At 67.3% G+C, this 26,457-nt stretch overlaps 1 protein-coding gene across 1 annotated transcript in view; it reads right to left on the bottom strand.

The window, feature by feature from the left end:
* Window positions 1-635: 635 nt before the first annotated feature.
* Window positions 636-26,457, bottom strand: part of KIF26A (kinesin family member 26A) — a 37,389-nt gene continuing 11,567 nt past the window's right edge. Inside the window, 23 exon segments of the mRNA XM_052659832.1 lie at window positions 636-817; window positions 974-1,124; window positions 1,488-1,508; window positions 1,600-1,805; window positions 3,009-3,402; window positions 3,404-3,445; window positions 3,447-3,563; window positions 3,565-3,702; window positions 3,704-3,892; window positions 3,894-4,682; window positions 4,684-4,708; window positions 4,710-5,848; window positions 6,402-6,564; window positions 6,892-7,033; window positions 7,151-7,310; window positions 7,460-7,722; window positions 7,942-8,035; window positions 9,347-9,559; window positions 13,208-13,297; window positions 13,299-13,398; window positions 19,342-19,481; window positions 19,483-19,509; window positions 25,779-26,213. Coding sequence (XP_052515792.1) covers window positions 636-817; window positions 974-1,124; window positions 1,488-1,508; window positions 1,600-1,805; window positions 3,009-3,402; window positions 3,404-3,445; window positions 3,447-3,563; window positions 3,565-3,702; window positions 3,704-3,892; window positions 3,894-4,682; window positions 4,684-4,708; window positions 4,710-5,848; window positions 6,402-6,564; window positions 6,892-7,033; window positions 7,151-7,310; window positions 7,460-7,722; window positions 7,942-8,035; window positions 9,347-9,559; window positions 13,208-13,297; window positions 13,299-13,398; window positions 19,342-19,481; window positions 19,483-19,509; window positions 25,779-26,213 — 5,220 coding nt within the window.

The raw sequence follows: 26,457 nt of genomic DNA, 5'->3' as shown, positions 1-26,457 counted from the left end.
GAAGGCACCAGGTGCCTTCGGTTCAGCCCTTGGGTGCTGCCCTCCTGGTGATGTCAGGAGAGCAGGTCCCGGGGAGGGAGAGTCAGCCACCCACCGCCCAGAAGACCCACCCACTCCAGGCTCGATCCGAGATCAGCAGAGAGAACAAACAGGGGGTCTGCAGACCCCTAAGGCCGGCTCTGTCGAGAGGAAACGGCTATGAAGTAACCCTGAACCTAAAGCAGACAGCCTGGCGAGCCCAGGGCCGCTCTGCCGCACGGAATCGCTTAGCTGTACACAAGGCGCAATCTGATTGGCCCCTGGACGGCCACAGGCACCGCCCAGGGGCCGCTGTGTGCTGGTGGCCCGAGTCCTTAGCACCAAACGCAGAAAGGAGAGAAACCCAGTCCAAGGTTAAAGGCACTTGCATCATAGTCCTCCCGAGTCCTGCACACTCGCTCCTCCGCCCGCGGGCTCGGCCAGCCCCTCCCGTCCCTCACGCTCCCACACCTCCAAGACCCCCACCCTGCCCCGTCCCGCAAGGGACCCTGCATATCCTCATCCCTCCGACCCCCAGCACATCCTCGCTCCATCCCGAGTTCCATCTTCAAGCCCCTAACACCGTGTCCCCTCCCCTGGGGGCCCTTGGCCCAGCCTCAGACGTCCACCTCCTGGGGCCCCGGGGCGGCGGCGGGGGCGGCCGCGCTGATGTCGAAGCAGGTGACCATCATGACGTGGGCCTTGCACAGGTTCACGCACTGCTCCAGGGCGGCGGTGGCACGCTCCAGGGCCGCCAGGTACTCGGCCGACTCGGGCTCCAGCCCCGGGTCCACCTCAACTGCGGGGGTCGGGGGGCGCGGAGAGCCGTTCAGGCCGGGGTCCCCAGGGCCGAGGCGTCGCCCCTCCCCCTCCCAACCTCCAGGTCTCCCCCCCACCCCCTGGGGCTGGGGTGATGTGGCTGGACCAGGGTGCTGGGCGGGGCTGGGAGACTCACACTGCTCCAGCCAGCGGCCGGGCTCCAGCATCAGCCGGCCCTGGGTCTCGGCCAGCTCCCCGCGCAGCAGCTCCCGCTTCGCCTGCACCTCCTGCAGCCGCTGCAGCCTGCGCTCGGCCAGCCGCAGCCTGGCACTGACGCACACCGGGCCCTGAGCACGGGGGTGGGGGCGTTGGGGGGCTCAGGCACGGATGACAGCCTGCTCCCCAGGGGTCTGGCACCCCAGCCTTGACCCAAGCCCCACTCCACCCTCCAGGCCTGGACAGGCGCACGGTGGGGCCTCCGAGGTGGGCAGGGGTTAGGCCCTGCCCCTTCCTCACCGCCCCGCTCCCCAGCCCTGTGGGGCTCAGACCACGGGCCCCCAAGGCCACCTGTGCCCACCTGGGACCCAGGCCCAGGGTGAGCGCCGTGGCTGTGGGAAGGGGCCCCACCCAGCGCAATTCCAGGGCACAAGGAGGTGGCCACAGGACCCCCTCCCCTGCCAGGAGCTCAGGACCAGCAGGGCCTTTCCTACCTTCTCCAAGTTCTGGGAGGGCTGTGAACGAGAGGGGAAGGTGAGGTCAGCGGGCTGCCAGTCACACCAAGAAGCCCCCCTGCCCTCCCAGCCACACCCCCGCTGCCCCCACCTCCGCCGGGCCCTCCCTGGGGGGCAGACGGCGCCGCTGCAGCCGCTCCACGTCATCAATCTCATACACCTTGATCTCGAAGGGCTCCTTCAGCGCGCTGGCCAGGGGCGGGGGCAGGTCCACCCACTGCCCCGGGAGGCTGGGCTTTCGGCCCAGGGCGGCGTTGTCGGGCAGGGGGGCTGGGATCAGCCGACGCCGCTGCAGACCTGGAACAGACAGCCGGGCGCTGGGCGTGCAGAGGCCAGACCCCCAGCCCCCAGCCTGGCCACGGCTCTGATGAGCAGAGCCCACAGGGGCACAATCCTGAAACGCTCAGCCTAGTGCTGCCCAGAAACCCTGACCAGCCCTGCCCCACGGAACAGACAGGACTCCAGCTGCCCCAGCACCTCCCACCTCCCTGCATGGCACAGCCTCAAGGCCACAACCCTTGACCTCTGGCGGTCACCCTTGAACACCCCTAAAGGGCCGCACAGCTTCCTAACTCATAGGCGTCTCTATTCCCACTGCCCCGGACAGACCCCGAAGCCAGGCCCACCACGTCCTCCGGGACGCCCCTCTCTACCTCCCCACCAGCCTCCGGCTTTCCCACGACCTCCGTTCAGATCATGCGTGCCTCACTCACAATGCCCTGGAAAGCGTCCACCAGTGCCCAGATCCCCCAGCCACACTCGGCCTGTGAAACAGCCCACCCTAGCCAGTCCACAGAGACGGGGGTCCAAGGGACGGACACAGGGAGCTCCCAGGCAGCCAGCGGGCTTGGTAGCCCCCCCGTCCTCTCCCAGCCCCACACGCCTCGTCAGGGGGGGGCCCACCCTCGCCAGTTCGCTCCGACAGGACAGGGACCAGCCTGGGGGCAGTGCAGGGGGGCAGAGAACACGTGGGGTGCGTTTACAAACCGCAGAGGGTGGGGCACGCCTATCCCCTCGGCCTACGTCTGAACCTGTCGACGGTGCGGTGACCCATGGACGGAAGGGCAGATGAAACCCAGGAGGGTCTGGGAACGCAGGAACCGAAATACCAGACCCTCATCGCCCTTCCCTCCCCAACGGTGTCACTGTTAATGGAGCACTATAGCCTGTCTCCCTTCCTGGCCCATAGGGAGAAGGTATCTGCCCTACTCACACCTCATCCAATCAGCAAACGACCCGCAAGACCCCTATCCCACTCCCTGGATCCTGGGTATAAGAGCGGAGTAAGGACCCCTGTTCAGCGTCGGTTCTCCCTTGAGCTGGCCTGCTGTTCTAACAGCGTCTCCCGCTCTAATAAACTTAATTCTTCTTTCATTCCGTCTCACGTCTGGAAATTCTTTCCCAACCCACGCCCAGACCACGAAAAGGGGCTGCCTGCACCTGGGACCCAAGGGGCTGCCCGGCAGTCCAGGGTGGCCCGCGGCCGGGCCGGACACCCACCTGTGGCCCTCTTCTTGGGGGACTTGAGGCTGCGGGAGCGGGCGCCCGGGGAGGCGGCCCCGCTGTCGCTCATGGAGTCGGGGGCCGAGGAGGTGCTGCCCGTGGCCTCGCTGTCCCGCAGGATGCTCTCGTAGCCACTGCTGCCGCCGCTGTGGTAGAAGAGCGCGGTGCGGCCCATGGCGGGCGGCAGCTCCCCGCTCAGCACGCTGCTGTTGTCGCTGCCGTGGCCGCTGCTGTAGCGCTGCGGCCGCCGGGGCGCCGTCACCTTGCTGTACGGCGAGGGCAGCGCCGGGCTGGCAGGCGGCCGCTCCTCCGAAACATTCACGCCGCTGTCGTTGCCGCTGTCCGAGTCGGCCGAGCCCCAGGAGGGGCCGCCCCGTCCGCGGGCGCCCCCCGGCCGCCAGCTCGTGCACGCGGCTGTGGGTGGCCCGGAACGCCCTGCTTGGTGCCCATGATGGTGCCCCGGCTGGCCTTCGCCCCAACACCCCGGCGCCGCCCGCCGGGGGCTGCCCTGGGGCCCGTCACAGGGCCGCAAGGGGCCCTCGCCACCGTGGGGGGCCAGCGGCTTCACCGAAGAGCCCAGAGCACGGGGCCCGCCGGCCGCTACACTGCGGCCCTTGCTCCCGCTGCTGGGGAGCTTGGGGACCCCCGCACCCTTGGCGGGGCTGCTCCTACAGCCAGGTGCAGGCCCCGGGCGTGGGACTGGTGGGCGGCACACCCAGCCGGGGCACAGCGCGGGCCAGCCGGCCGGGGGCTTCCCTGGCCTTACTGCTGCCGTGGGCCAGGCCCTCGCAGCGCTCCAGAGATCCGTGGGTGGCAGGTCGGCACGCTGTCTCCACCTTGCCAGTCCGGGCCTTCAGGCTGGATGTGACCCTGGGGATGGAGGTGGTCAGCCCGGCCACCAGGCCTGGCCTCCCCGTCCCCTCGAAGGAAGGCAGCAGCCCCGGGCCGAGCCGGGCTCCCAGCCTTCGGAGAGGACGGCCCAGGGCCAGGCTTGTGCTCCAGGCTGGACTTGCGCACGGGGGGGCGCTGGGGGGGGGCCACACCTCCAGGCCTCGCACAGAAGCCCCCCTTAGGAGCTGCACTCTTCTTGCTGATGGGGGTGGCCTTGGGGCTGCCCAGGCAGGCTGCTGCCTCCCCTGGGGCATCCCCAAAGGACGCAGAGGGCGTGCTCACCCCCAGCGTGGTTGCCCCCCTCCGCAGGGGTGGGATCGGGGCCACGACTTCTGGCCTGTGGGCCACCCGGCCCACCTCACAGCCATCCACCACCCTGCGGGCACAAGCCAGTGTTGGGGCTGGGCTGGGGGCCCTGCCAGCTGAAGCCAGGGGTGGCGGGCCACAGTCGTCAGCCCGGAGCAGCCAAGGGTCCTCAAAGAGACCTCCGGGGCCAGGTGGGCCCACAGCCAGGCGGGGGCCGCCCACGCGACCAGCCGCGGAGGTAGTCCTGGGTGTGCGCGGCAGGCTGGAGTGGAGGGTCTGTGCAGGGGCCGGCCCCCGGGGAGACACGGCAGACTGCTCCCAGGCAGGTCGGCTGGGGGCTGCCACAGCCTCCTCCGCGGGACAAGGACCCCGGGCAGGCCCAAGACTGTCCAGTCTGCCACGCTCTGAGCGCTGAAGGCTGCTGTCCTCCAGGGACCCGCCATCTGGGACGGAGGAGCCCAGCAAGGGGGGGCCCTGCCGGCACCTCAGAGCCGACGGGGTGATGCGGGGCCAAGGCTGTCTGCAGTGCACACGCTGACCTCGCTGAGCCAGGAGCTGCCGGACGAGCTCTGGCTGCCATCTGCCCAGGCCGCCCCGTTCAGGGCCCCGCCAGGGGGTGGTGAGGTGTACGCATCGAACTCGTCATTGATGCTGCTGATGATGCTCACCGGCCTCGAACCCGAGGCCAGGGCCTGCAGGGAGCAGTCACTGCCGAAGCTGGCCAAGCTGGAGGGGCGCCCAGGGCCGGTGAGGCCCCCCAGGGACAGCTCCTCCACCAGCGTGAACACCAGCTCGTCCTCCCCATTCAGCTCCACCGGCTGCTGTAGGGTTACCGTGGTAGTCAGCAGGCCCCGCTCCAGCTGGGGGCCGCGTGCAGGCGGGCAGGGGTGCTCAGCCTGCCTGCTCCTGCCCACGGGGGGCGTCCGTATCACACCTGCACTGTCTCCCCCGCCAGGCTCCTCAGAGGCCCCGCCAGCTCCCGGTTGCCAAGGCAGGGGTGGGGCCGGGCTGGGCAGCGGCCTCCCGCCTCCACCCACCGTGGTGTTATCTGGCAGCGTGGGCAGCTCAGGCCTGGTGCTGCCCTCCTCTCTCTGGTCAGCGCTGGCCTTGGGGGGCTCCGGGGCACCCTGCTGGGTGTTTGGACCGGGGCTGCCGCGAGGAGTGCCGGCGGCCAGCGGAGCGCCCACAGGTGTCCTGGGGGCCACGGCCTCGAGCGGCGAGGACTTCCTGCCCATTCGGGCTGGGCTGGCCTGGGCCCCAGGGGGGCCCTCAGTGCCAGGAATGCAGCCCAGCCGCTCCTGCAGCTCCGCGAAGGTGCTGCAGCGGAAGTGGTCGGCCTCCCGTGGGCCCGGCGTGGGGCGGGGTCGGCTCAGCGCGGGGATGATGGGCACGAAGTCAGGTGGGCCCTCGCTGTCCGTGAGCTCGCGGTCTGACAGCGCCGTCCCGCCAGGCCCCACGTAGATGACTGTGTCGCAGGACTGCTCGCTGCTTGAGGAGTAGTCGGGGTCGCCAGGCGAGCTGGCGGCCAGGCGGTCGGGGTCCAAGGCCACGCCACGTGGGTGGAAGGGGCGCAGGTGCGGGGGGCGGCGGGCACAGCCTTCCTCACACGAGCTGTCCCCACCGGAGGAGCTGGACGCGTACTGGGGACAGAGCAGGGCCCCCCCTGAGCGGCGTCCCGCCTGGCCCTCTCCCCGGCACCCCCAGCCGCACACGCCACACTCAAGGGACAGAAGTGACCGCGCAGCCACCAGACTCATCCCTGCCCCCAGCAAGGTCTCAGGTCCCCAACACAACCGGACCTTCTCAGCAACATCCCAGAAAGCGGCAAGCCGAGTTGCAGGGAGGCGAGGATACGCCCTCAGCACACAGAACGTCAGCTGCAAACCCAGGATTCAGACCCAGGGCCCCGGGCCCCAGGGCACCCCAACTCCATCCTCCGGACCCAGTGAGGGCCCCAGGGCGTGCCCTGCAGGACCAGGCCTGGGAGGGTACAGGCCACGGGGGCCCAGTAGGCTGCCCTGGCCACATGCCTCCCCAGGGCTGGGTGAACAGAGACCAGGCCACCACAGCCCCCAACGTGAGCTGCTCCAGTTCTCCTGGGGGCGACCGTGGGCATGGACCCAGCCTCCTCCTGGGCAGGAGGGGCGCCAGCACCACCGCCATGCAGGAAAGGGCCCAGGAGGCGAAACCAACCTTGACCTTCTTCTTGCGCAGGCGGTGAACACGGGCAGCCAGCTGCATGGTGCTGAGCGTCTCGGCGTGGCGGGCCGGCGCGTCGGACACGTGGGCGATCATGGTGGCGCGGCAGCTGGCGGTGGCCAGGGTCTCCCGCAGCAGTGCAGTGAGCCTGTGCTCCCTGGGGGCCCGGGAGGCGGGGCTCAGAGGCTGAGGGCCTGGGAGGGGTGCTGAGGAACCACTGGGCTTGGGGGCTGCTATGGGGCTGGAGAGAGGGAGGAGGGCCTCTAGCTGGACATGGGCCGTGCCTGGGGCCCCTGGGTCAGGTCTGACACCCACCTCTGTCCCCTGGGCCCTGGGCACCAGGACTCCCTGCCAGCCCTTGGGTAGCAAAGCCGGTCACACAATGAGGAAGAAAGGACAGAGGGGTCAGGGACCATGGACACACTGGACACGCCTGACTTGGGCTGGGCCAGTTCCCCAGGCCCACCCAGGAGCCCGCACTTACCTGTAGGGCACGTGCTTGGCTCCACTGACCAGTGCCAAGATGACGCTGCCCAAGGCAGACAAGGACAGGGATGGGGGGCCCCCAGGGGCCTCTTCACAGCTGCCCAGGTCAATGAGGTGCAGGCGGCTGCGGCCTCCGGACACTGAAACCACAGGGCAGGAGGTGAAGGCTCAGCCCCAGGGCCCCCAGACCCAGGACGCCCAAGGCTGCCCGGGCCGGAGGGCTCCCGACGCCGCGACTCAGGCACGCGGCCACCTACTTCCGCCTCTGCCGCACTTCTCCACGCGGTACTGGTACACGTGCAGCGTGAAGAGCACGTGGGAGCCTCCCCGGGAGTCCTCGCGGGCGGCCAGTGCAGCGTCCAGGTAGAAGGCTGCCTTCTCAGCCGTGGGCGCCCGCAGCTCACTCTGGTTCTGGAGCTGAGGACGGACGGATGGATGGACAGGGGGGTAGGCACCAGAGTGACTCGGGGCTGAGCTGTCCCCACAGCGCCCCAGTAACCAGCCCGCGGCCCCGTCCCCGCCCCCGCCCCAGCCCGCGGCCCCGCCCCCCGGCGCGGTCAGGGTACCTGCGCCCCGCACGCCAGGTCTTCCCGCAGGTACACGCCCGGGGACTGCGTGTCCTGCAGGCTGCCGGAGGCCACCTCGGCCAGCAGGTCCCGCAGGCTCTGGCCCCGGCTGCACACCTCCACGGCTGACACGCGGACGGAGAAGCGGGCGCCCGTCCTCTCCCTGCGCTCGTCCATGAGCCTGAAGAGCCAAGAGATGGCGCAGGGCACAACGCCCAGGCTCTGCGGCGAGCTGTCCCTCCCGATCATGGTGTAGGACTTGCCTGCGGGCCGGCGGATGGGCCCTCAGAGCCAGCAGGGCGGGCAGCCGCGTCCCCGGCCCAGCCCAGCAGCCCTCTCTCCCCCACTCCATGGGCGCCTGATGTCCAGGCCTGTCGTCTGGGCTTCCTCTCCCACTGCCCACAGGGGTCAGGCCCAGCCCCGGCACCCCGCCCCAGAAACAGCCTCCAGAGACTGCAGAGCGGGTGGTCAGGGGTACTTACCGAGGCTTGCGTGGCCAAAGGAGAAAATGCAGCCGTCAGCCCCTCCCACCACCGACTGGAGCACGTCAGCCACAGTCCCCGAGCAGACCTCGGCCTGCAGGAGGGACACAGAGTCAGGCCGCCACCCCCGCCTCCTGCCCCTTCTGTCACGTCACACATGGACAGTGAGTCCATGAGGCGGCCGGGAGGACACCAGGACCAAGGACACAGAGGTCTCCACGTGGACACACAACACACACGGACCGGACACAGACACACATACACTCGCAGCAGGAGCCGACAGACACAGCTGACAGGCACGGTGCACACACACAGAAGTCACAGTGCCACTGTGGCCACACCGGCACACACCACACCACACGCATGATCACAGTGGGCACACACATCACACCACACACGTGATCTCAGAGAGCACACACCACACTGCAAGTGTTCACGGTGGGCACACACCACACTGCACACGTGATCACAGTGGGCACACACCACACTACACACGTGGTCACAGTGGGCACACACATCACACCACACGTGTGATCACAGTGGGCACACACATCACACCACACGTGTGATCACAGTGGGCACACACATCACACCACACGCGTGATCACAGTGGGCACACACCACACTGCACGTGTTCACGGTGGGCACACACCACACTACACACGTGATCACAGTGGGCACACACACCACACCACACACGTGATCACAGTGGGCACACACCACACTGCACACGTGACCACAGTGGGCACACACATCACACCACACGCATGATCACAGTGGGCACACACCACACTGCACGTGTTCACGGTGGGCACACACCACGCTACACACGTGATCACAGTGGGCACACACACCACACCACATGCGTGATCACAGTGGGCACACACCACACTGCACGTGTTCATGGTGGGCACACACCACACTACACACGTGATCACAGTGGGCACACACATCACACCACACGCGTGATCACAGTGGGCACACACCACACTGCACGTGTTCACGGTGGGCACACACCACACTGCACACGTGACCACAGTAGGCACATACCACAGCACACATGTGATCACAGCAGGCACACACCATACCACACGCGTGATCACGGCAGGCACAGGACACACAGAGGAGCATCCCGGGGAAAACAAGCTCTGCGTGGAAAGCTTCAGAGGGCAGACTCTGGGAACTGGGCCTGAGAAGCAGCCCAGAAGCTGGTGGACACGGGAGGGTGGGGAGGCCAGCAGGGAAGGGGAGACACAGGCGGCCTGCCCAGCCGCACCCAGCCCCCACGCCCGGGCCTCCTCTCATCGTCTCCTGCCCACCCTGCACGAGAAGAGGTGCAGGTCTGACCATCTCCCATTGTCTGTGCTGCCAACCCCGTCCGCCCAAGGCTGCCCCACCACCTCACCTGCTCCGAGTCCTGGGGGAAGACCGCATCGAAGGCGAACATCTTGGGGACGGCAGCCGTGGGGGCACGTCTGGGACCCGTGCTGCCTGGGGGCCCGGCGGCCGGGTCGTAGAGGGTCACCTGCTTCTTGCGAGTGTCCACCTTGAGGAAGGACGTGGACTCGGCCGAGCGCTGGGCCCCCTGCGCAGGCCAGATCCGCAGCATGACCTTCACCTGGGGAGGCGGGCGGAGCGGGCCTCTGAGCAGCGCTAATTACAGGGCAGGGGCAGCCTCTCGAGAGTCGGGACAGCAGGCCCGGCCGGCACGGGGTCCCCGCCGGAGGAATGCGGCATCCACGCCCCAGCCTCAGGCGGGAGCACGTCCCACATGAGGTCAGCAAGGCAGGGAGGTGGTGAGGCCTGGCGGGAGGAGCACGCCAGCACGGATCAGGGAGTCCGCGTAGGGGGCCACAGGGAGGAGAGAGGAAGCAGACCGCAGTTGCCCCTGGGGCAGAGAGAGAAGACGAGGACGGGACCCCGAGGACACCCCCTCGCTGGCCCCGATGCAGAGCCGGGTCCAGGGGAGCAAGCCCCGAGATCCGGGCCTTCAAGAGCAGAGTCACCTGCGCGGGCTCCCCCCTAGCTCTGCCAGCTCCAGGGCCTTGCCAGCCATTGCAGTGACCCCTCTCCCCCAGGCCCGCGCAAGCTTGAGGAGGGAGGAAACCCACTCAGAGAGGTCAACTGTCCCACCTGCCTCACACAGCCTGCGAGCGGGTCCCCTGAAATCCCGAACCCCAAATCTGAGGGGGGAGTGAGAAGGGGAGAGGGGGGAGTAGAAGCAAGACCTGGGCCCTCCCACAGGGACCCCATCAGAGCCTCAGGAGTGCTCCCGAGCGCGTGTCCTTCCCCAAGCCCCTGCCCCCGCGCCATGGGTGGACAGAGGCTGCCCCTGAGCAAGGCCCTCCCCACACTCCCCGACTCCCGACCTCGGCAGGCTCTGCACACAGCAAGGCGCAGCCCCAAGGAGAGATGGCAGTGCACCGAGGCGGGGCAGATAGGGCGCGGGGCAGAGGGAGGGCGTGGGCCCCGCCCCATCCCCAGTCTCGGTCCAGCCTCACCTCCTCCAGGGAGCCTTTCCCGCCAGCTCCCAGCCCCAGGCCAGAGGCCGTCAGGGCCCTGAGCACATCCTCCCCGGCCTGGGGAATGAAGAAGGGACAAACCATGAAGCGGGACCGGCCGACGCCCGCGCTGCCCTTGGGAGAAATGGGCTCCGGTACTTCTGACCCCAGAGCTGCCGGAGGCCAGACTCACACTCAGGACCAGGCAGGACCCAGAGGCAAGCCCGTCAGCACAAGGACCGGGAGGAAGAGGGCAGGTTGATCCGAGGAGACAGGGATTCTGAGGTCAGGGGTCAGGGGAGATGGTGGGGAGACCGAGGCCGGGGTGACAGGGTGGGACAGTGGACAGAGTGAGACAGGCTCAGCTGAGCTCAGGGGCCAGCAGGCCACCTGGCAGCCTCTGCCACTGTGTGTCCCCCAAACCCTAAACAGATGCAGAGCTCGCCAGTGCTGCTCATCTGCCTTCACGCCCAGCTTCCAGAGCTGGACCCCGAGCCCTAAGGCCCTCAAGCGAACAGAAGCCTGGGGGCGGGGGGGCCCAGAAACTTAAGATGCAAGAGCCCAGAGTAAGCTGCACTGCAGACACCCCAAAACCTGCACGGAGAACACAGACCTCAGGCCGAGAGGGGCCCAGAGCTGCCGGGCGAGCCACCCCCGGTGAGCCCCCCACCCCCAGAAGAAAGCACTACATCCCGGCTTCCGCAGGGGGACACAGGCCTCCACTGAAACCTCCGATTTCTCCACCACAGTGTAAATCAAATTACCAGGCTCATCTCAGAGCCAGTATTTTTCACGGATTTAATTGTAAGTGACAGATACATAACGCCGGCAAAATTGGTTTACCGTGGGTAGTTCGCGCGAGGCGCCACCGACACCCCTTCGGCATGTGGCAAATTGACATGCAAACCGCTCTGCTAAGGAGAGGCGGTCCTGGGGGAGATGCGGGGAGAAATACTCCTCTACTGAGCGCCTCCAACCCAGGCTCCATTAGGCGAGAATCGATTCTTTTATTCCCTGACGACACGAACAAAACTATTTCATTTCCAAATGCCGCTGCCAAGCAGACGAAAATGTGCACTTCCCAGTAATTTTTGGCAATTTTTTTTTAGTGTGAACTCCAGGCCACTTCAGGAGCCAAATGGGTTCTGCAGATTGGAGCGTGTTCCCGGCGGGGAAAAGCCTGACTGGGCTGCCCCGCTGGGGTTCCCACCCCCGTGCCAGCCCCAAGGCCAGGTCCTGGTCTGTGAGGGCCTTTCATTACCAGGGGAAATGACAGGGTCTCCCTGCCAGACAAGCACATCTCCCCCTAAATGTTCAGCTATTGCAAAGCACCCGCTGAGTAGCTGCCAGGTAGGGAACAAATACATTTTGCATAAAAACGGGCTTCCACTCCTAAGAGGGGGCCCTGGGCGGGCGTGGGGGGAGGGACCGTCTTCTGTAATTCCGCACGATGATGAATTATCTTAAGTGGCACATTAATGTCAAGAATCGAGTGTAATCTAACTTCTTTTCTCTGACAATATTAAATGCCTTTCAGGAGGCATTTCTGACTATGTGATATTCGTGCAAATAACATCATCCACGGAGGCAGGGAGGGGGGCCTGGTGGGGGAGGGGAGTGGAGAGAGGGCTAGGACAGTGGCCACGGGCTTCCTGCCTCCGGGGATGGGGGTCTGCCAGTGTGGGGGGCCCCTGCCCTGGAATACTTGGGGGGGCTGGTCCCCCCAGGGGAGGGCGAGGTCTGTGCATCCCAAGTAACACAGGGCAGCAGCGAGAAAGCCAGGTCTGTGCCTCCAGCTGCCCAGCCCCACCAGGATGGGCCCAGGGCCCAGGATCCAGTGACAGGCCCAGGTCAGAGCCAGGCCCAGAGTGTTTAGAGCCCCTCCCCCACGGCCAGTTCCCTCTCCAGACCCAGAGCAGAAGCCCCCTGGGGTGCGACCTAGGCAGCAGGATGGACTGAGCCCAGGGGTGTGCGTCCAGGGGGTGTGGGCCTCTGGGGACTGCAGAGGCCGGGCCCAGGGCCTGGGTGGGAGGCTCAGAGGGGGCCGAAGGGGTCCATCCTCAGGGTCAGGGTGTCGCCCTCCCCCCGCAGCCCTCCGAGGCTTGGGCTCCCCGCCTGCAACGGCATAGAGCCCCCTGCACTGAGGATGGAGCCCTCACACAGCCTGACCCAGGCCTGCGGGCAGTCATGAGAAGCCCAGGCAGGGCCCGGACGGAAACCGTCTCAGCAGAAGGGACAGGAGCTCAGAGCTGACCAGCTGTGACGGGCAGGGGCCTTCACGCTGCGGGCCTGGCCCCCGAACCCGGGAGCGTTCCCACTCAGCTGAGCACCCTGCAACCCACCCTCAGTTATCGTGTCAGGATACGGCAGGACTTTGCCCGGACTCTGGCGAGCCGAGGGGCACCAGCTGTGCCCCCGCCCTGCCTGAGAGACAAGGCGCAGGGGTTCCTGGAGTCGGACCCCACCCTTCAGTCCCAGGAAGCCCTGGTCGCCCCACCCAACTCTGAGAGTGGCCGATGCTCCAGGGACCCCCCCACCCATTTCCCATATCGCCCCCCATCCCTAGTCCCCCAGGCTCCCCACCGCCGTCTGGAGTGTCCAGGCAGCCCCGGCCTCAGTCAGCCCATCTGGACACGGAGCCCCCTGGTCCAGCCCCAGAGAAGGCAGCAGGGTCCCTCACCACCTGCTCCCCCCACCCAGCTCGTGCCCAGACACCCCAGCCTCATCCCACCCCTGGGTCACCACCAACTCAGGGTAGGGCCTACCTTTCCAACACTGCTGGGGTTGTCCTTGGCCTTGGAGGTGGCCCTGAGCAGGCAAGGGGGTGCAGGGGGCGGCCACAGTTGCAGGACCCCCGCTGAAGTCTGTGGGGTAGGTGGAGGCCCGGCGCGGGGCGGGGGGCGGCGGCGGGGGGGGTTTCTTGCGCTTGGAGGCCAGGCTGAGCTTCTGGGCGGCCCTAGGGGGAACAAGGGGGCAGGGCGCTCAGCGCTGCCCTGACGCCTGCCCCGCCCTGCGAGCAGCTGCTGGGCCTGCACTTCATTTCCCACCAGCCACGCAGAGGCCCCCGGGGCTGCGGGCAGCCACGTGCAGCCCCTGGCAGCTCGGCCCGTTCAGGCCAGGCGACCTGGCCCGGGCAGACGCGGGACCCTGCACCCTGCACCAAGGGCATCCTTTTTTTTTCATCATCCTCCCCCAACGCAGCCACTGGGCTCCGTCACTCACAGGCCGTGTGACCGCACCTGGTGCCTCAGTCTCCCCCATCTCTAACATGGGAGGGCATGACCCCCCCACAGGGGCCCTCGTGAGCAGCCCTGATGATCTAATGCGTTCAAGGTGACACCAGGCAACAGAGAAAGCGCGCACCCCCGGCCTCCATCAGCCACCCGCCTCCCCAGCACTGCCCCCGCCTCCATCAGCCACCCCCACCCGCCTCCCCAGCACCCCCCACTTCCCACCGAAAGGGACGGGAGGCCAGGGCGCGTCCAGGCTCAGGGCTGAAGAACTCGCCCAGCCCGGCTCCCCGGCCTGCTCCTTCCACACACACCCTCCTCGTCCCACAGCCCCAGCCCCAGTCCCCCCCGCCATCAGCCTCCAAAGGTCCCGACAGGAGGCCCCACACCGTGGACAGCACGGCCCCACAGTCAGCCTCCCAGTCAGTGGAGCTACTAGGGTTTTGCTCAACTCCTCTCATCTTTAATAGGAGTTGTCTTTTAAGAGACCCCAGGGACGGCTTTCCTCCTAGTGCGGTGTCATCCAGGAAAATAAAAGTAATCTACAGTGTGAGGCGGCTCCTTAACAGCGTGGTGGGGCGGCCGGTGCGCGCGGGGCAGGGAGGGCCCGGGGCGTGTGAGCAGGCCAGCATCCTCAGCCAGGGCGGCCGGTGCGCTCGGGGCAGGGAGGGCCCGGGGCGTGTGAGCGGGCCGGCATCCTCAGCCAGGCCGGCCGGTGCGCGCGGGGCAGGGAGGGCCCGGGGCGTGTGAGCGGGCCGGCATCCTCAGCCAGGGCGGCCGGTGCGCGCGGGGCAGGGAGGGCCCGGGGCGTGTGAGCGGGCCAGCATCCTCAGCCAGGGCGGCCGGTGCGCGCGGGGCAGGGAGGGCCCGGGGCGTGTGAGCGGGCCGGCATCCTCAGCCAGGGAGGGCCGCGGCTTCTCCAGCCACGAGCAGACGTAGCCCCGGTTTCCACTAGAGCCCGTGTGTCCTAAACCTGAAGCCTCCTGGACAGCGGAGTCCCGCATCCCCCTCCCACCGCCCCCGCCCCACACACGCATCACACCCGGGGCAGGATGGAGGCTGAGTGTCCGCAGGCTCAGGGCGTCCGCAGGCTCAAGGCGAGAAGGACTCAGAAGGCAGGACGGGGCTGCATGGAACTGCAGCACAACCGTCCAGGGAGGCGGCTGGACTGAGCCGGGTGGGGGCCGGAGGCACCGGGCAGGGAGCCCATCCAGCTCAGCCCTCGGGGCTCCTCCCGCCCCGCCCCCTCCCCAGCCCAGCCTGCTGCCCTGGACCCCGCCACCCCGAGTGAGGCCACAGCTCCCCACCCACTGCCCCGACAGGAAGACGCGACCCCCTGACCCAGAGGCGTGCCGTGCAGCGGGCATCCCTGCCCCAGGCCCTGCCCGGGCACAATCAGGGCAGGTGGGCTGGCCCCCAGCCTGCCTGGACAGGACACGGGGACACAGATGATCACCCGTGGGGTCGGCTCGCCTCTGCGTGGGCACCGGGGCCCCACAGCCTGGACGTCAGGGAAGAGCATCACAAGGACTTCCCAGAACCAGCCTGCCCAGGGGGCTCCGGGTCTGGTCATCTATCAGGGTGGCCAGATATATCAGCAGATGGCCACGGCCAAGGCGAGTCCCCCGCCCCGCCACAGCTAGCTCTCTGCTCCTCCTAGAACAAGCCAGGCCCCCTCCTCCAAGGCCAGAGGGACATCCAGAACCCGCACCCCAGAGGTTCGAGGGCTCGTGGAGACCAGGAGGATGGGTGAGGTGCTGGGGGAGGCCGGACGCCATCTGGCAGTGGAGCTCATGAGCAGCGGGCAGGGCTCGGCCCCCGGGTCACCTGCACCCTCGGTGACCCTCTCGGGAGCCCAGGTTCCGGCACGGGCCTCACTCAGCCCTGCCCCAACACCTCCACGGCTCTGGCAGTGCCCCGGGAGGTGTCCTTCCCCACTGGACACGCCCAGGTCTCACCACTGGACAGACACGGCCCTCAGCCGTCTATGGCCCCACCAGTCCCGGGAGGCTGGAACGTCCCTGGCCAGCGTCTCTGCCTTGTGGTCCGACCGAACTCAGGTGCCCCCTCCTCCCTGCCTGCCCTGGGTCAGCCCCCGCAGGGCAGGGAGCCAAGAGGCTGCGCCCCAGCCTGCCGGCCCTCCAGGTCTCCGCTCCTACAGGCTCAGCTCACCGGGGGTGACTCAGAGTGCCCCAGGACAGCACGCTCCCCTTTGATGAAATCCAGGGCCCTTCACACCCGGGACAAGCCTGTCAGCCACTGGGGACTGCGTCTCAGCTCACGCGACCTGGGGTGGGTGGGGGGCATCTCTGCAGGGGCCAGCCTGCTAGGGGCACAGACCTGGTTTCTGGGCAGGGGGGAGGGGGGGAGGAGATGTCACACTCAGGACCACAAACACCCACTGCCTGCTGGGGAGCAGTGGGCAAGGGGGGCTCAAGGTGGGACCCATGGTAGCCGGGTGGGTACCTCCCCGTGGTCCGGTTGTGAAGGGAAGACTTCCTGCGCCCACAGTTCTCATCCTCAGAGGACACCTCCCCCAGGAAGCCGGCCTTGATGCCCCCACACTTGGCTTCCCCGAACCCTGTGCCTCCTGCTACACGGGAACTCCGCTCTGCCCTGAGCTTACATGGCTGTGCCCCACCCCGAGGTGGCTCTGCGGGGCAGGTGTTGGCCCAGGCCTAGGACCCAGGGGAAGCTGAGGATGGGGCCATGAGGGCAGGGGTGAGAGAACAGGTGAGGAAGGGAGGGAGGGAGGGGGGAGGGGGGAGGGGGGAGGGGGGAGGGGGGAGGGGGGAGGGGGGAGGGGGGAGGGGGGAGGGAGGGTCCCAGCCCTCCAAGCATCGCCCTGAACCCCCAGCCCTCTCACTGAATCCCAGAGCCCTTTCCAAGGCTCACAGGCCCTGCTCGCTGATTCATGTGAACAGAAAGGAAAATATTTGCCTTTTTACAAAGAAAAATTGCCTCTTCCAAACAAGAAGGTAATTTCACAGGCAGTTGGCCTTGACAGTGAGGCCTTTACTCACCCTGAGGAGACACAGGGCCCGTTTGGATGTGAGTGGGGCTCAGTTACCAGCTTCCGACCTGGGCCACCAGGAGGCGGGAGGACCGGGCCACGCCCCCACACGCCTGGCCTGCTTCCACCCCCGGGAGCGGCCCATCCCGGTCTGCCAGTGCAGGGCGGCTAAGGGAGCGCTGGAGCCCCCGAGGCCGAGGCCCACAGCCCCAGCAGCCCTGACTCTTGCCGCGCCTGCCTGATTCTCCTGTCACCCGGGGCCTTCACCCCAAGGCTCCCAGGCTCCTCGCCAGCCCTGCGGGTGAGGGACACCTCTCCTCGGAGCCCTGCTGGCCGGGGGCCTCTTGGCAGCACCCATCCCACCCCGGGCCCCTGCCGGGTACCAACCTGACGTCCTGCGGCCTGGCCGTCCAGGCAGACGTGGGGGAGGGGTGCCCCTAAGGCTGCAGTGGAGGGGGTGGGGGGTGCCTGGGAGCGCCGCTCGGAGGGAGCCCACCACTGCCCCTGCTGAGGGGGCTCAGAGCCGTCCTTCCCATGCCGTTGAGCTTCAGGGGTCCAGGGGGTGACCCCACTGTATCCCACCTCTAGCTTCAGGGGTCTGGGAGGAGACCCCCCCCGGCATCCCACCCCAGAAAGGCCCAGAGGAGGGTGTGGGGGAGGGGAGACTGCAGAGACAGGAAGGACATTACACAGCATTGTGGGGGGCTCTAAAGGGGAGTCAAGGTCACCAGAGCCCCCAGAGAAATGTAATTACAGAGGCGGCCTGTGCAGGGCCCTGGGGGGTGCTGGCATGCGGAGCCCTCGGTCGCCACTGCAGCTGCGGTGCCCAAGTCGTGACCAAGCTGCCCACCCAGGCCCAGTGGGGCGTGCAGGGCGCCAGGCCTCATCCGTGCCCCATGTCCCACAGGCCTCGTCCCCAAGCCGCCCCCAGAATCACCCTCTGCCGTGGCTCACCCACGGCGGGGTAAGCGGCTCTCGGGAAGACCCAGGAAAGCCCGAGGCTAGTGTGCCGGCCCCCAGGGGGTGCTCAGGGACCCCTGACCCCTGAGCCCACCCTATTCTTCCTCCACTGGGCAGACACCAGGCTCCTACTCAACCCTCCAAGCCCGCCTCTGTGCCCTCAGTGCGTGGGCGACACTGCGTGGCTCCTTCAGAGACTGCACACTGCCACTCAGCCCCCAACCAACCGGAAACTTCCAAGGGGCAGGGTATGGGTTGGGGGTCAGCCTTGTCCCCCGGGGACCCAGTGACGGGTCACAGAACGTGCCTTCAGTTCGTTCCTGAGGCACCCCCTGCCCGGGGGTCCAGGAGCTCCTCACCTCCGGGGGACTCCGGACAAGCACCTCCCCGACACAGAACAAAGGGGGGCATGTAAAACTGAGACCACCCCTCTCAGGCCAACGATGAAGCACCCACAGCCCCAACGGGCAGAGGGCCTCGGGACCAAATCAGGTGTCAGCCCGGGGCGGTGTTTCCAGCTGCAACACCCACCCCCAGACTGGGCCCACGACCCTCAGGAAGCTGCTGTGAGCAGGGGTGTCCCACAGGCTGGCAGTAAGGACAGCCGGCAGTGCCCCCAGCCCCAGCCCCCACGTTTGTTTCTATGGTAACTTCCCAAGGTCAGCGGAGGCAGCCTCGCTCGCTGGAGACAAAAGGAGCGCCCCATCCCACAGGCCCTGGGTCGCTAAGGAGCCAGGGCAGCTTTGGACTCCCAGAACTGGCCTTTCTCCCCAGGGGCCCTCAGGCTGGCAATCCTCCAGCAAGCGCGGCCTGGCAGGGCATGACCACTGCCCCAAAGGCCAGGGCAGAGACTGCAGAGACCACCAGGGCCGGGACCCCCAGGCGTCCAGATCGGCCCTCTGTCCCCTCCACAGGCCTCCTGGGCCCACGAGGCAGGCCCTACCTACCCCACAGCAGAAGGCCCAGCCCGGCGCCTGGTACCCACCTGGGGCTGTGGGCCTGCACGTATGCCCACCGGCCCACCGCCCTCACTGCGCCCCCCACTTCTCAGTCAGCCCCACAGCCCCAGGCCACGCTGATAAGACGCTGGCTCCTATGATACAGGGACGAGCTTATCACACCCGCAGGGGCTGCTGATGGGACAGTGACCTGCAGGGCCGGCCATCATGACTCATAGCCACCATCATACCCTGGGACCCCCAACCGCAGGGGGCGCTTGGCACCCAAGGGCACCACCAGTGAAGCGATGTGCCGAGGGCCCCCAGGTGACAGGACTCCCCCCCAGGACACCCTCTCCAGCTCACCCCAACCTCCCCAGTGGCCCAGGGGTGCTCCCTCAGGCCAGTTCCGCCCTGTGTCCCCAGCTGCAGGGCCAGCTGCCCCGAGGCCTGCCTGCCCCTGCCTCCCGTCCATGCCACCCACCCCCTGCCGCCGGCACCGGCCCAGGACCGCCTGGGGACATCCACCGGCCGCGGCTGAGGTCCTCCCGCCGTCAGCTCGCGATGCCTCCCAGGAAGCGCCACCTGATAAACAAGGAAACCAAGGCACAGAGCACCAGAGGCCAGAGGTGACCTGCCTGAGACCAGCCCCCTGGGAGGGGTGGAGACTGCGTGGAGCCCTGCCCTTGGCTGCACCCCACACCGGGTGAGAGGCCTCCGGACGTGCGGTTGACACGGTGCCCCCCTGGAGGACGTACCTGAGGAAGAAGGAGGCTGCAGCTGATGGGCCCGTGGAGCCCCCCGGGGGGGCGCCCGGGGCAGGCGTGACCAGGCCCCACGTCTTCGACGCGCCATCAGAGCCCGCGGGAGGGGGCCCGTCCCGGACCGTGTCCGCCACCCGCCACGGCGGCCACCGCTGCTTCAGCCTGGAGGGAAGGAGGAGCCGGTGTGAGGCTCGGGCGCCCGCCCCGCGACAGGGAGCCAGGGGGCCAGACCCCCGGCCCCCCGAGACCAGCATGCTCCCTGGACCCCACGTACACAGAACCGCTCGGGGCCCGGTGGAGGAGAGGTGGGCACAGGTGCCCCCCACCCAGCCTGACTCCCCCCCAACTTCAAGCTCCAGAATCACAGGGACACGCGGTCAGGTAAATGGACAGGGACCCGCCATCACCCCCGGGTCGGCCAGCTGGGGGCACCCAGAGGCACGCTTAGAGAAGAAAGCATAGTAGATATTTGTCAGGGGCACTAACTGCCCCGTGTATGATAATGTATGATCTTCCCATCATCTGAAATACTACTCTGGCATTTCCAACTAATTAGCTAAAATAAATTCCAGAAAGGGAGACAGCCTCATAACACAGCACAAATATAATTAACCGCTCCCCAGGACGGCGCTGGCCAACTGGAGACCCGGCTACCATATATTACGTTTATGCACATGTGTGGGGCGCTGAACCCCCCAGCAGGACCTGGCCTCAGAGGGTGGGTGGACATGGCCCCCTGGCAGGGGAGGGAAGCGGCCTGCCTCAGCCCGGCCACTCCAGCCCCAGCCCCTTCCCAAGGGCCCCAGCCTCCAGGGCGCCCCAGGCACCAAGGCCGGGTCCCTGGGGCTCCTGGCTACACTTGGCCCGGAGTGCGATCACAACCATCGTCCAAGGCGTCCTCTCTGCTCGGCCTGGCAGAGGACGGGGTCTATCTGGTGACCCTGCGGGTGAGGCGCCCAGGTAGCAGCCACACTCTAGAGGGCCCAGCATCCTCGGGGTCTCCCAAGTGACATGGCCACAGGCCAAGGTGACATTTCAGCAGAATAAGCCCCCACAGGCCTCAGGAGGAACGGCCCAGCAGGAAGTCCAGCCGCCTCTCCACAGGACACCCCTCACCACAGTGGAGGGTCTCACCACCACCCCCAGCCCATGGTCAGCACCAGCTCCCAACACATCCCCTGGGACACAGCAAAACCACTTCTGCAAAGGAAGTTCCAAGGGAGCCCCAGAGCTTGGGCTGGAAGGAAGCCCAGCACCCGACCCTCACCCCCACAGCACCAGCAGCTCCCCCGAGGCTGCGAGGACAGGTCCCAACCTGGAACGGCCCAGGCCCCGTGCTGGGGCACCGTGCCCTGCGTCTGCCTACAGGGCAGGAACTCCTAGGCATCCCTCAGAACCCAACACAGCCAGCCCTCTCCTTCTCTAGGACACTCCCTGTCCCACAGCCCTGAGACCTCCCCTGTTTCTCCCAGTCTACCCAGGGCTGCCCGCTCACAGAGAAACCGGGCCATGCTCAGCTACTCAGCACTGCACTCCCCTAGCACACCCCCAGCTTGCAGAAGCACCTGGTCCACGCCAGGAACCCAGAGGAGGCCTCTGCCTGCCTGGTCCCCTCCACATCCCCGGTACCCTGCCCGGCACACAGGAGCTGTTCAATACTCCTGCCCTCCAGGAGCGCACAGCCTGGCATGAGGCACACAGGGCCCATAGCCAGGAGGTGAGCCCTGTGCCCCAGGGGAGGAGGCTGCAGGCACAGAGGGGTACCCGCTCCTGGGGAACATTCCCAAGGAGGGGTCAGCCAGGCCCAAACCTGGGCCACTGGGTACTGTTTCTCCTCCTCCAAACGGTGCTGGGGCTCAAGGCAAATGAGTGACATGGGGCACCCGAGGCCTGGGCACAGCCTGGCACCCTGCAGCCCCCCAGGGCTCCATGCAGCACGTCCTGGCCTCAAATGCCAGCCCCTTCTGCCACCTAACAGACGCGCTCCCCACGACAGCCCTAAACTCTTCTGTCGAGCAGAGTGGCAGAGGACCGGACTAATGTTAAAAGCTGCGGCATCGCCAGGGCCTGGGCCGAGTCTGGCTGGGGGCCCCCTGCGAGCAGCACAGAGCAGGCGCTCCCGAGGCTCGGCCCCCACAGCACCCTGCTACCCGCTCCATCCAGCAGCCCAGGCCCACCCAGCCACGCTGCCCCGCACGGCCACCTGGACAGCGGCCACGGCCCCCAAGGGCCCCTCCACTCACCCCCATGGGGCCCGAGCCAGCCCACCTCCCACACCTGCATCGGTGCCTCCAGCCAGAACGTCGGGCCCCACGGGCAATGGTGCAGGCCACGCGGCATGCCTGCAGCCGGCTGGGCCCCACACTGACCTGTCAGGGGTCCCGCACGCGCCGCGGCTCCACTGGCCGGTGAGCTGCCGACACCCGGCTCCGGCCACCGGGAGGCCGCTGCCAGTTCCTGCCGGAAGCAGAGCCCGGACGCGCCAAAAGAAGCCGGGAGGACAGGGGAGGGCGGCGGGGAGGGCGGAGGGGAAGACCACACACGCACACACAGGGACAGGAGACAGGGGGCCGGGGCGGGCGGGCGGCCGAACAGAAAGCGTGATGGAGGCGCCAGGGCAGCAACGAAAGAAAAGCGTGAAGAGAGGAGAGCGTGAGGGGGGCCCGCCGTCTGGGGAGGCCCCCACGGGAGGCCCCCCGTCTCTGCGGGGTGCCCGCCACTGGGCACCGGGGTTCTACCAAGCACCGTTTGGGAAACACCAAGTTAACCCACTCCTCAGGAGCCCTCTGGGCCTGAACTCCACATCAGCGAGATCGGGGCCCAGGAAAGACAGTGCTCCCCAGGGCCCTCAGGGGCTTTTTCGTGCCGAAAGGTGGGGAGAGCAGAGCAAGGGGCGGCCACGGGGCACAGAGCTGCACCTGGCCCTGCAGGGTGCAGGGGGCCTGCGCTGGGCACCGGGGCCCCCTCAGAGCCCTGCCTGGTCTCCCCGGGGCCCCAGGCTCAGACTGTCCCTCCCCCACGTCACAGAAGCAGCCTTACGTGGAAGTGCGGGGGTGTCTAGCCCAAACACTACTCCTCGGGTGGGTAAACTGAGGCTCAGGGGGCACCGGTGACATTGGCCAGGTCAAAGCTCCCCCCACCCCACACCGTCCCCACCACATCCCCAAGGACAGGTGGGTACCCCTCAGGGACCCGGCCAGGGCTCACGGGAAGTAGGGGCGGCAAGCGGGCTGGCACAGGGGCGGCAGGAGCCAGGTCCCCAAGCCAGGGCCAGCCTACCTCCACGGACAGAAGGAAATCCTCGCTCCACCAGCAATGACCTCACCTCCCACTCAGAGCAGCACCTCCTCCAGGAAGCCCTCCATCCTCCCTGTAGCACCTGTACTGCTCCAGGCCCCGTGGCTGACTGCGAACCCTCTGCTCCAAGTCCTCTTCCCCGGGACCTGGGGTGGGGCCTGGCCCATGTCTACAAGACTACGGAGGGTTCACGAAGACTCCCTGGCAGGGAACGGAGGTGGCAGCACCTTTCACCATGTTACTCAGCCGCACCCTCAGTGGCCCCAGGCTATGCTACCTCTAGCCGACTTGGCGGGGTCAGGAGGCCAAAGCCACAATCTCCAGGCATCTGGCTGCAAAGGGACTGCAGGTGTCCTGTGAACACTTGACGGGACCCTGCGCTCCTCAGGGAGACCCCACGGTTCACAGCTGTGTCCCCGTGCAGCCGGCCGGGGCAGAGCACCTGGGGTGGGGGGGTGGTCCACGAGCACCTCCAACCCCCAGGACGGCAAAGCTGCTGGAAAGTGACTGCCTGACTGTCCCCTTGGGCAGCCCCTGCCACCAGGAATCATCACAGGACACTTTCCAGGAGGTGGATGACCTGGACCAGGCTGAGTTCTGCGCTGCAGACAGGAGTGTGGGCTGCAGTTGCGATCACAGCGTGGCTGGCCAACACCGGGCCCTCTAGACGGCCACGTGCATAGAAGAATCCCCGGCAGTCCACAGGGGGCACCCAGAACACACCAGACCCTCACTGCCCACCTGGCCAGCCCAGACCCACATCCTCCTGGAGACAGTCACGCCCGGGGTTGGGGTTGGGGGGTTGCGGCTGATGGGCCGTGGCCGGGATTCACAGCACGTCCCTCCAGAAGTGTTTAATTCTACAGCCTAACACGCAGTGTTCTAACACTCCAGGGCCACCTCTAATGATCAATGCCCGGGTTCAGGGGAAATTACCTCATCTGAGTCCTCAAGTTCTATTTATGGTTCTAATAATCTTTCTATTGATCGCCAGGACTGTTGTCTAATTATAAATCCATTCCCACCCACCCTGAACGAATCAATGCACACACAAAGCCAAGAGTGAGCCTTAAACACCCACGTTTTACGACGTGCAGGCCGCCAGGAGGGCTGCCCAGCAAGAGCCCAGTGACCATCCCCCGCCCCTGGCACCAGCCACAGAGAGGCAAACAGACCGCCAACGGGGCTGTGCCAACCCGCCTTCTCCCACCACCAGCTCACACCTGCCTCTGCCTCCTGGGGGTCTCTCTCTACCTGCAAGACTGCGCTCAGCTCCCTCCCAAGATAAGGAGCCCCCTGGCTGCTCTCTCACACCTCTGGCGGGGCCCACCATCTCTGACACTTACCCCACGCCCAGCTCAATACCACCTCCTCCAGGAAGCCGCCCAGCTCTCTGGAGCTCTCACGGCACATTCCTCCCGGGCAGCCCTGCTCTCGGCCGGGAGACACCACAGGGTGCACAGCAGAGGCTGCCTCCCTCTCCCTGGTCTCGCCCCAGGCCTCAGCGAATGGAGGAGTCAGACGCAGCGAGGCCACACCCCACGTGCACTGTCGCACCAGCCAAAGGCTAGTTCAGAACCAGAAGCTCTTCCTGGAAGCCCCCTGTGCCCCCAGCTACCAAGGGCCAGGGAGGGCCCCAGGACAGGGCAGCTTCAGACAGACCGGCCCCAGCAGCGAGTGCCCAGGGCCCTGCTCCCAGCTCGGGCAGGATCTCGTCAAAGGCCACAGTGAAGGCAGCAACGTCCAGTCAGCACAGCTCAGCTCCTTCAGAGGGGCCAGCCAGCCCAGAGGTGGGGCCGGCCGGGGTCTGCCCTGCAGAAGGGGCTGTGCGGGACTTGGTCCCAAGAGCTGGGGGCCTTTTCCAGGGCCTCCACCCCCACAGCCCCTCGGGGGACACAGGGACCCCAGGAGGTGTCTATTTCAGAGACACCCACTGGCAAGACGGTGCAGCCCACTCGGGCAACTGGGAAGTTTCCCCGGCCACTTCAGATCTGACCTCCTATCCCCGGGGCTTCACGGGGTGGGGCAGAGACACAGCCGCAAACACCCGTGTTGGCCTGGCCTGACCAGCCTCAGCGCTGTCTCCTGACGAGGCCTGCAGGCCTCCACATGGACCCTGCCCCCCGCTGGGAGGGCTCGTCCTACTTTGTCCGCTTTACAGACCCAGGGTCTATTGGGCCCTGGGTCTCAGCCCCCAGCTGAGTAGCTGGTGCAGCTGAGGCACCTCCACCCCATCATGCAGCAGGGAGCCCTCTGGGGAAAGACCCTCCCAGCCCTCAGCTGGCCCCGTGTACCACCGAATCCAAACCAACCCCCCAGCATCCCAAGAACCCCCTGTCCTACAACCCATCCTCTCCCGCCCACGCCCCCGTCCTGGTACCCCTCCTCCTAGATGGGAAACTGAGGGTCACGGAGACACTGGGGAAAGACCCCCACCAGCACAGCCCTGTGACCCATGGGGGTGAGGACCCAGCTCCACCCTCCAGAGTTGGGGTCTCCTCAGACCTTGGGGCCCCCCTGAGCACACGAGGTCCCCCTGGTGCCCAGAGCTGGTTCCACGAGGCCATTCCATGGCTGTGGGTGACAATCGGGCGACCCCAGGAGGGCGGCCCTGGAGAGTGAGGGGCAGGGGCGCATCCCAGAGTCAGGGGACGCCAGGAAGAGAGACGCCAGGCCCCAGGTCGGCCCCCCTGACACTCCTGGTCCTGGCATCTGTCCACGGGACAGGTGTGTCCCCAGGGAGGCCTGTGCTCCAAGCAGCAGAGGCCTGGACGGGGCAGGACCAGAGGAGATGTGGGATGGCAGCCTGACCTCCTCCCAGGAGCCTGCAGGCCCTTCCGTCAAGCCCAGCGCCACAGGGGGGTCTCAGAGTGACCGGACCACCTCAGCTGTGCACTGCACGGGGCAGGAGCGAGGCTCCAGGGGATGGGAGAGGGCCCTGCCCACATGACCTTGCCTGCACACCTGACGCGCGCTGTGGGAAGGTCTGGGGCCTCCCCCAACACGCACAGCCCCCCTGCCCTCGCAGAAACCACACTGGGGGGCCCCATTCGCACCTGGGCACTCAGCCCGGCGGAGTCCAGCCCTGACCAGTGTCCCGGGAGCCCCCAGCCCACCGGACGCAGGGCACTCACCAGGCACGTTGGCGGCAGGAAGCTGTTGACCCTGGAGACACTCCACACGCCCTCCAGGCACTGCTGGGCCTGGATGGTGACTGTGCTCAGGGCCCCGCCCAGGCCGGCGGGCGCCACCGACACCTGGACACTGGGCCCGGACGGCCAGGCCGGCCCCTTCCTCCTGTCGGGCCCCACCCGGCCCGACTGCCTCCCCACGGGGCCCGCCGGCGCTGGTCCATCCCTCAGGCTGGGGGCAGTGTTGGGGCCGGGGGTCGCTAGGCTGGGGCCTCCGTGGGGGGCGTCGGGGTCCTCGCGGCTGGCGGGCGCCTGGAGCAGCTGCAGGGCCTCCCGCGTGAGTTGGGCCAGGTGCGTGGCACAGACATCACAGCGGCGCTCAGCCTCTGGGCGACACGCGGGCAGCTTGTCCAGAAGCAGAGCTGAGAGGCAGGGGTCCTGGGGGAACAAGAGACGGAGGCGATCAGGGTCCGGGCGCCAGGACCCACCGCCCAGTGCTCACGCCCACAGCAGCCACCACACCATCCGCAACTGACTGATAAGCCTCGCTCGAGCAGTGCTGTCCCCCAAACCCACCAGAAAGCAATCATCGGGGCTTGAGATGCCCTCAGTGCCCGTGACAGCTGCCCACCTCCTCCCCGGTCATGACCGTCCTGCTCTTGGCTAACGAGGCATCCACCAG

The sequence above is a fragment of the Budorcas taxicolor genome, chromosome 21 (genome assembly GCF_023091745.1).
Source record: "Budorcas taxicolor isolate Tak-1 chromosome 21, Takin1.1, whole genome shotgun sequence".
Lineage (NCBI taxonomy): Eukaryota > Metazoa > Chordata > Mammalia > Artiodactyla > Bovidae > Budorcas > Budorcas taxicolor.
Note: the sequence above shows the minus strand (reverse complement) of the source record. Positions and strands in the feature narration are given on the sequence as shown.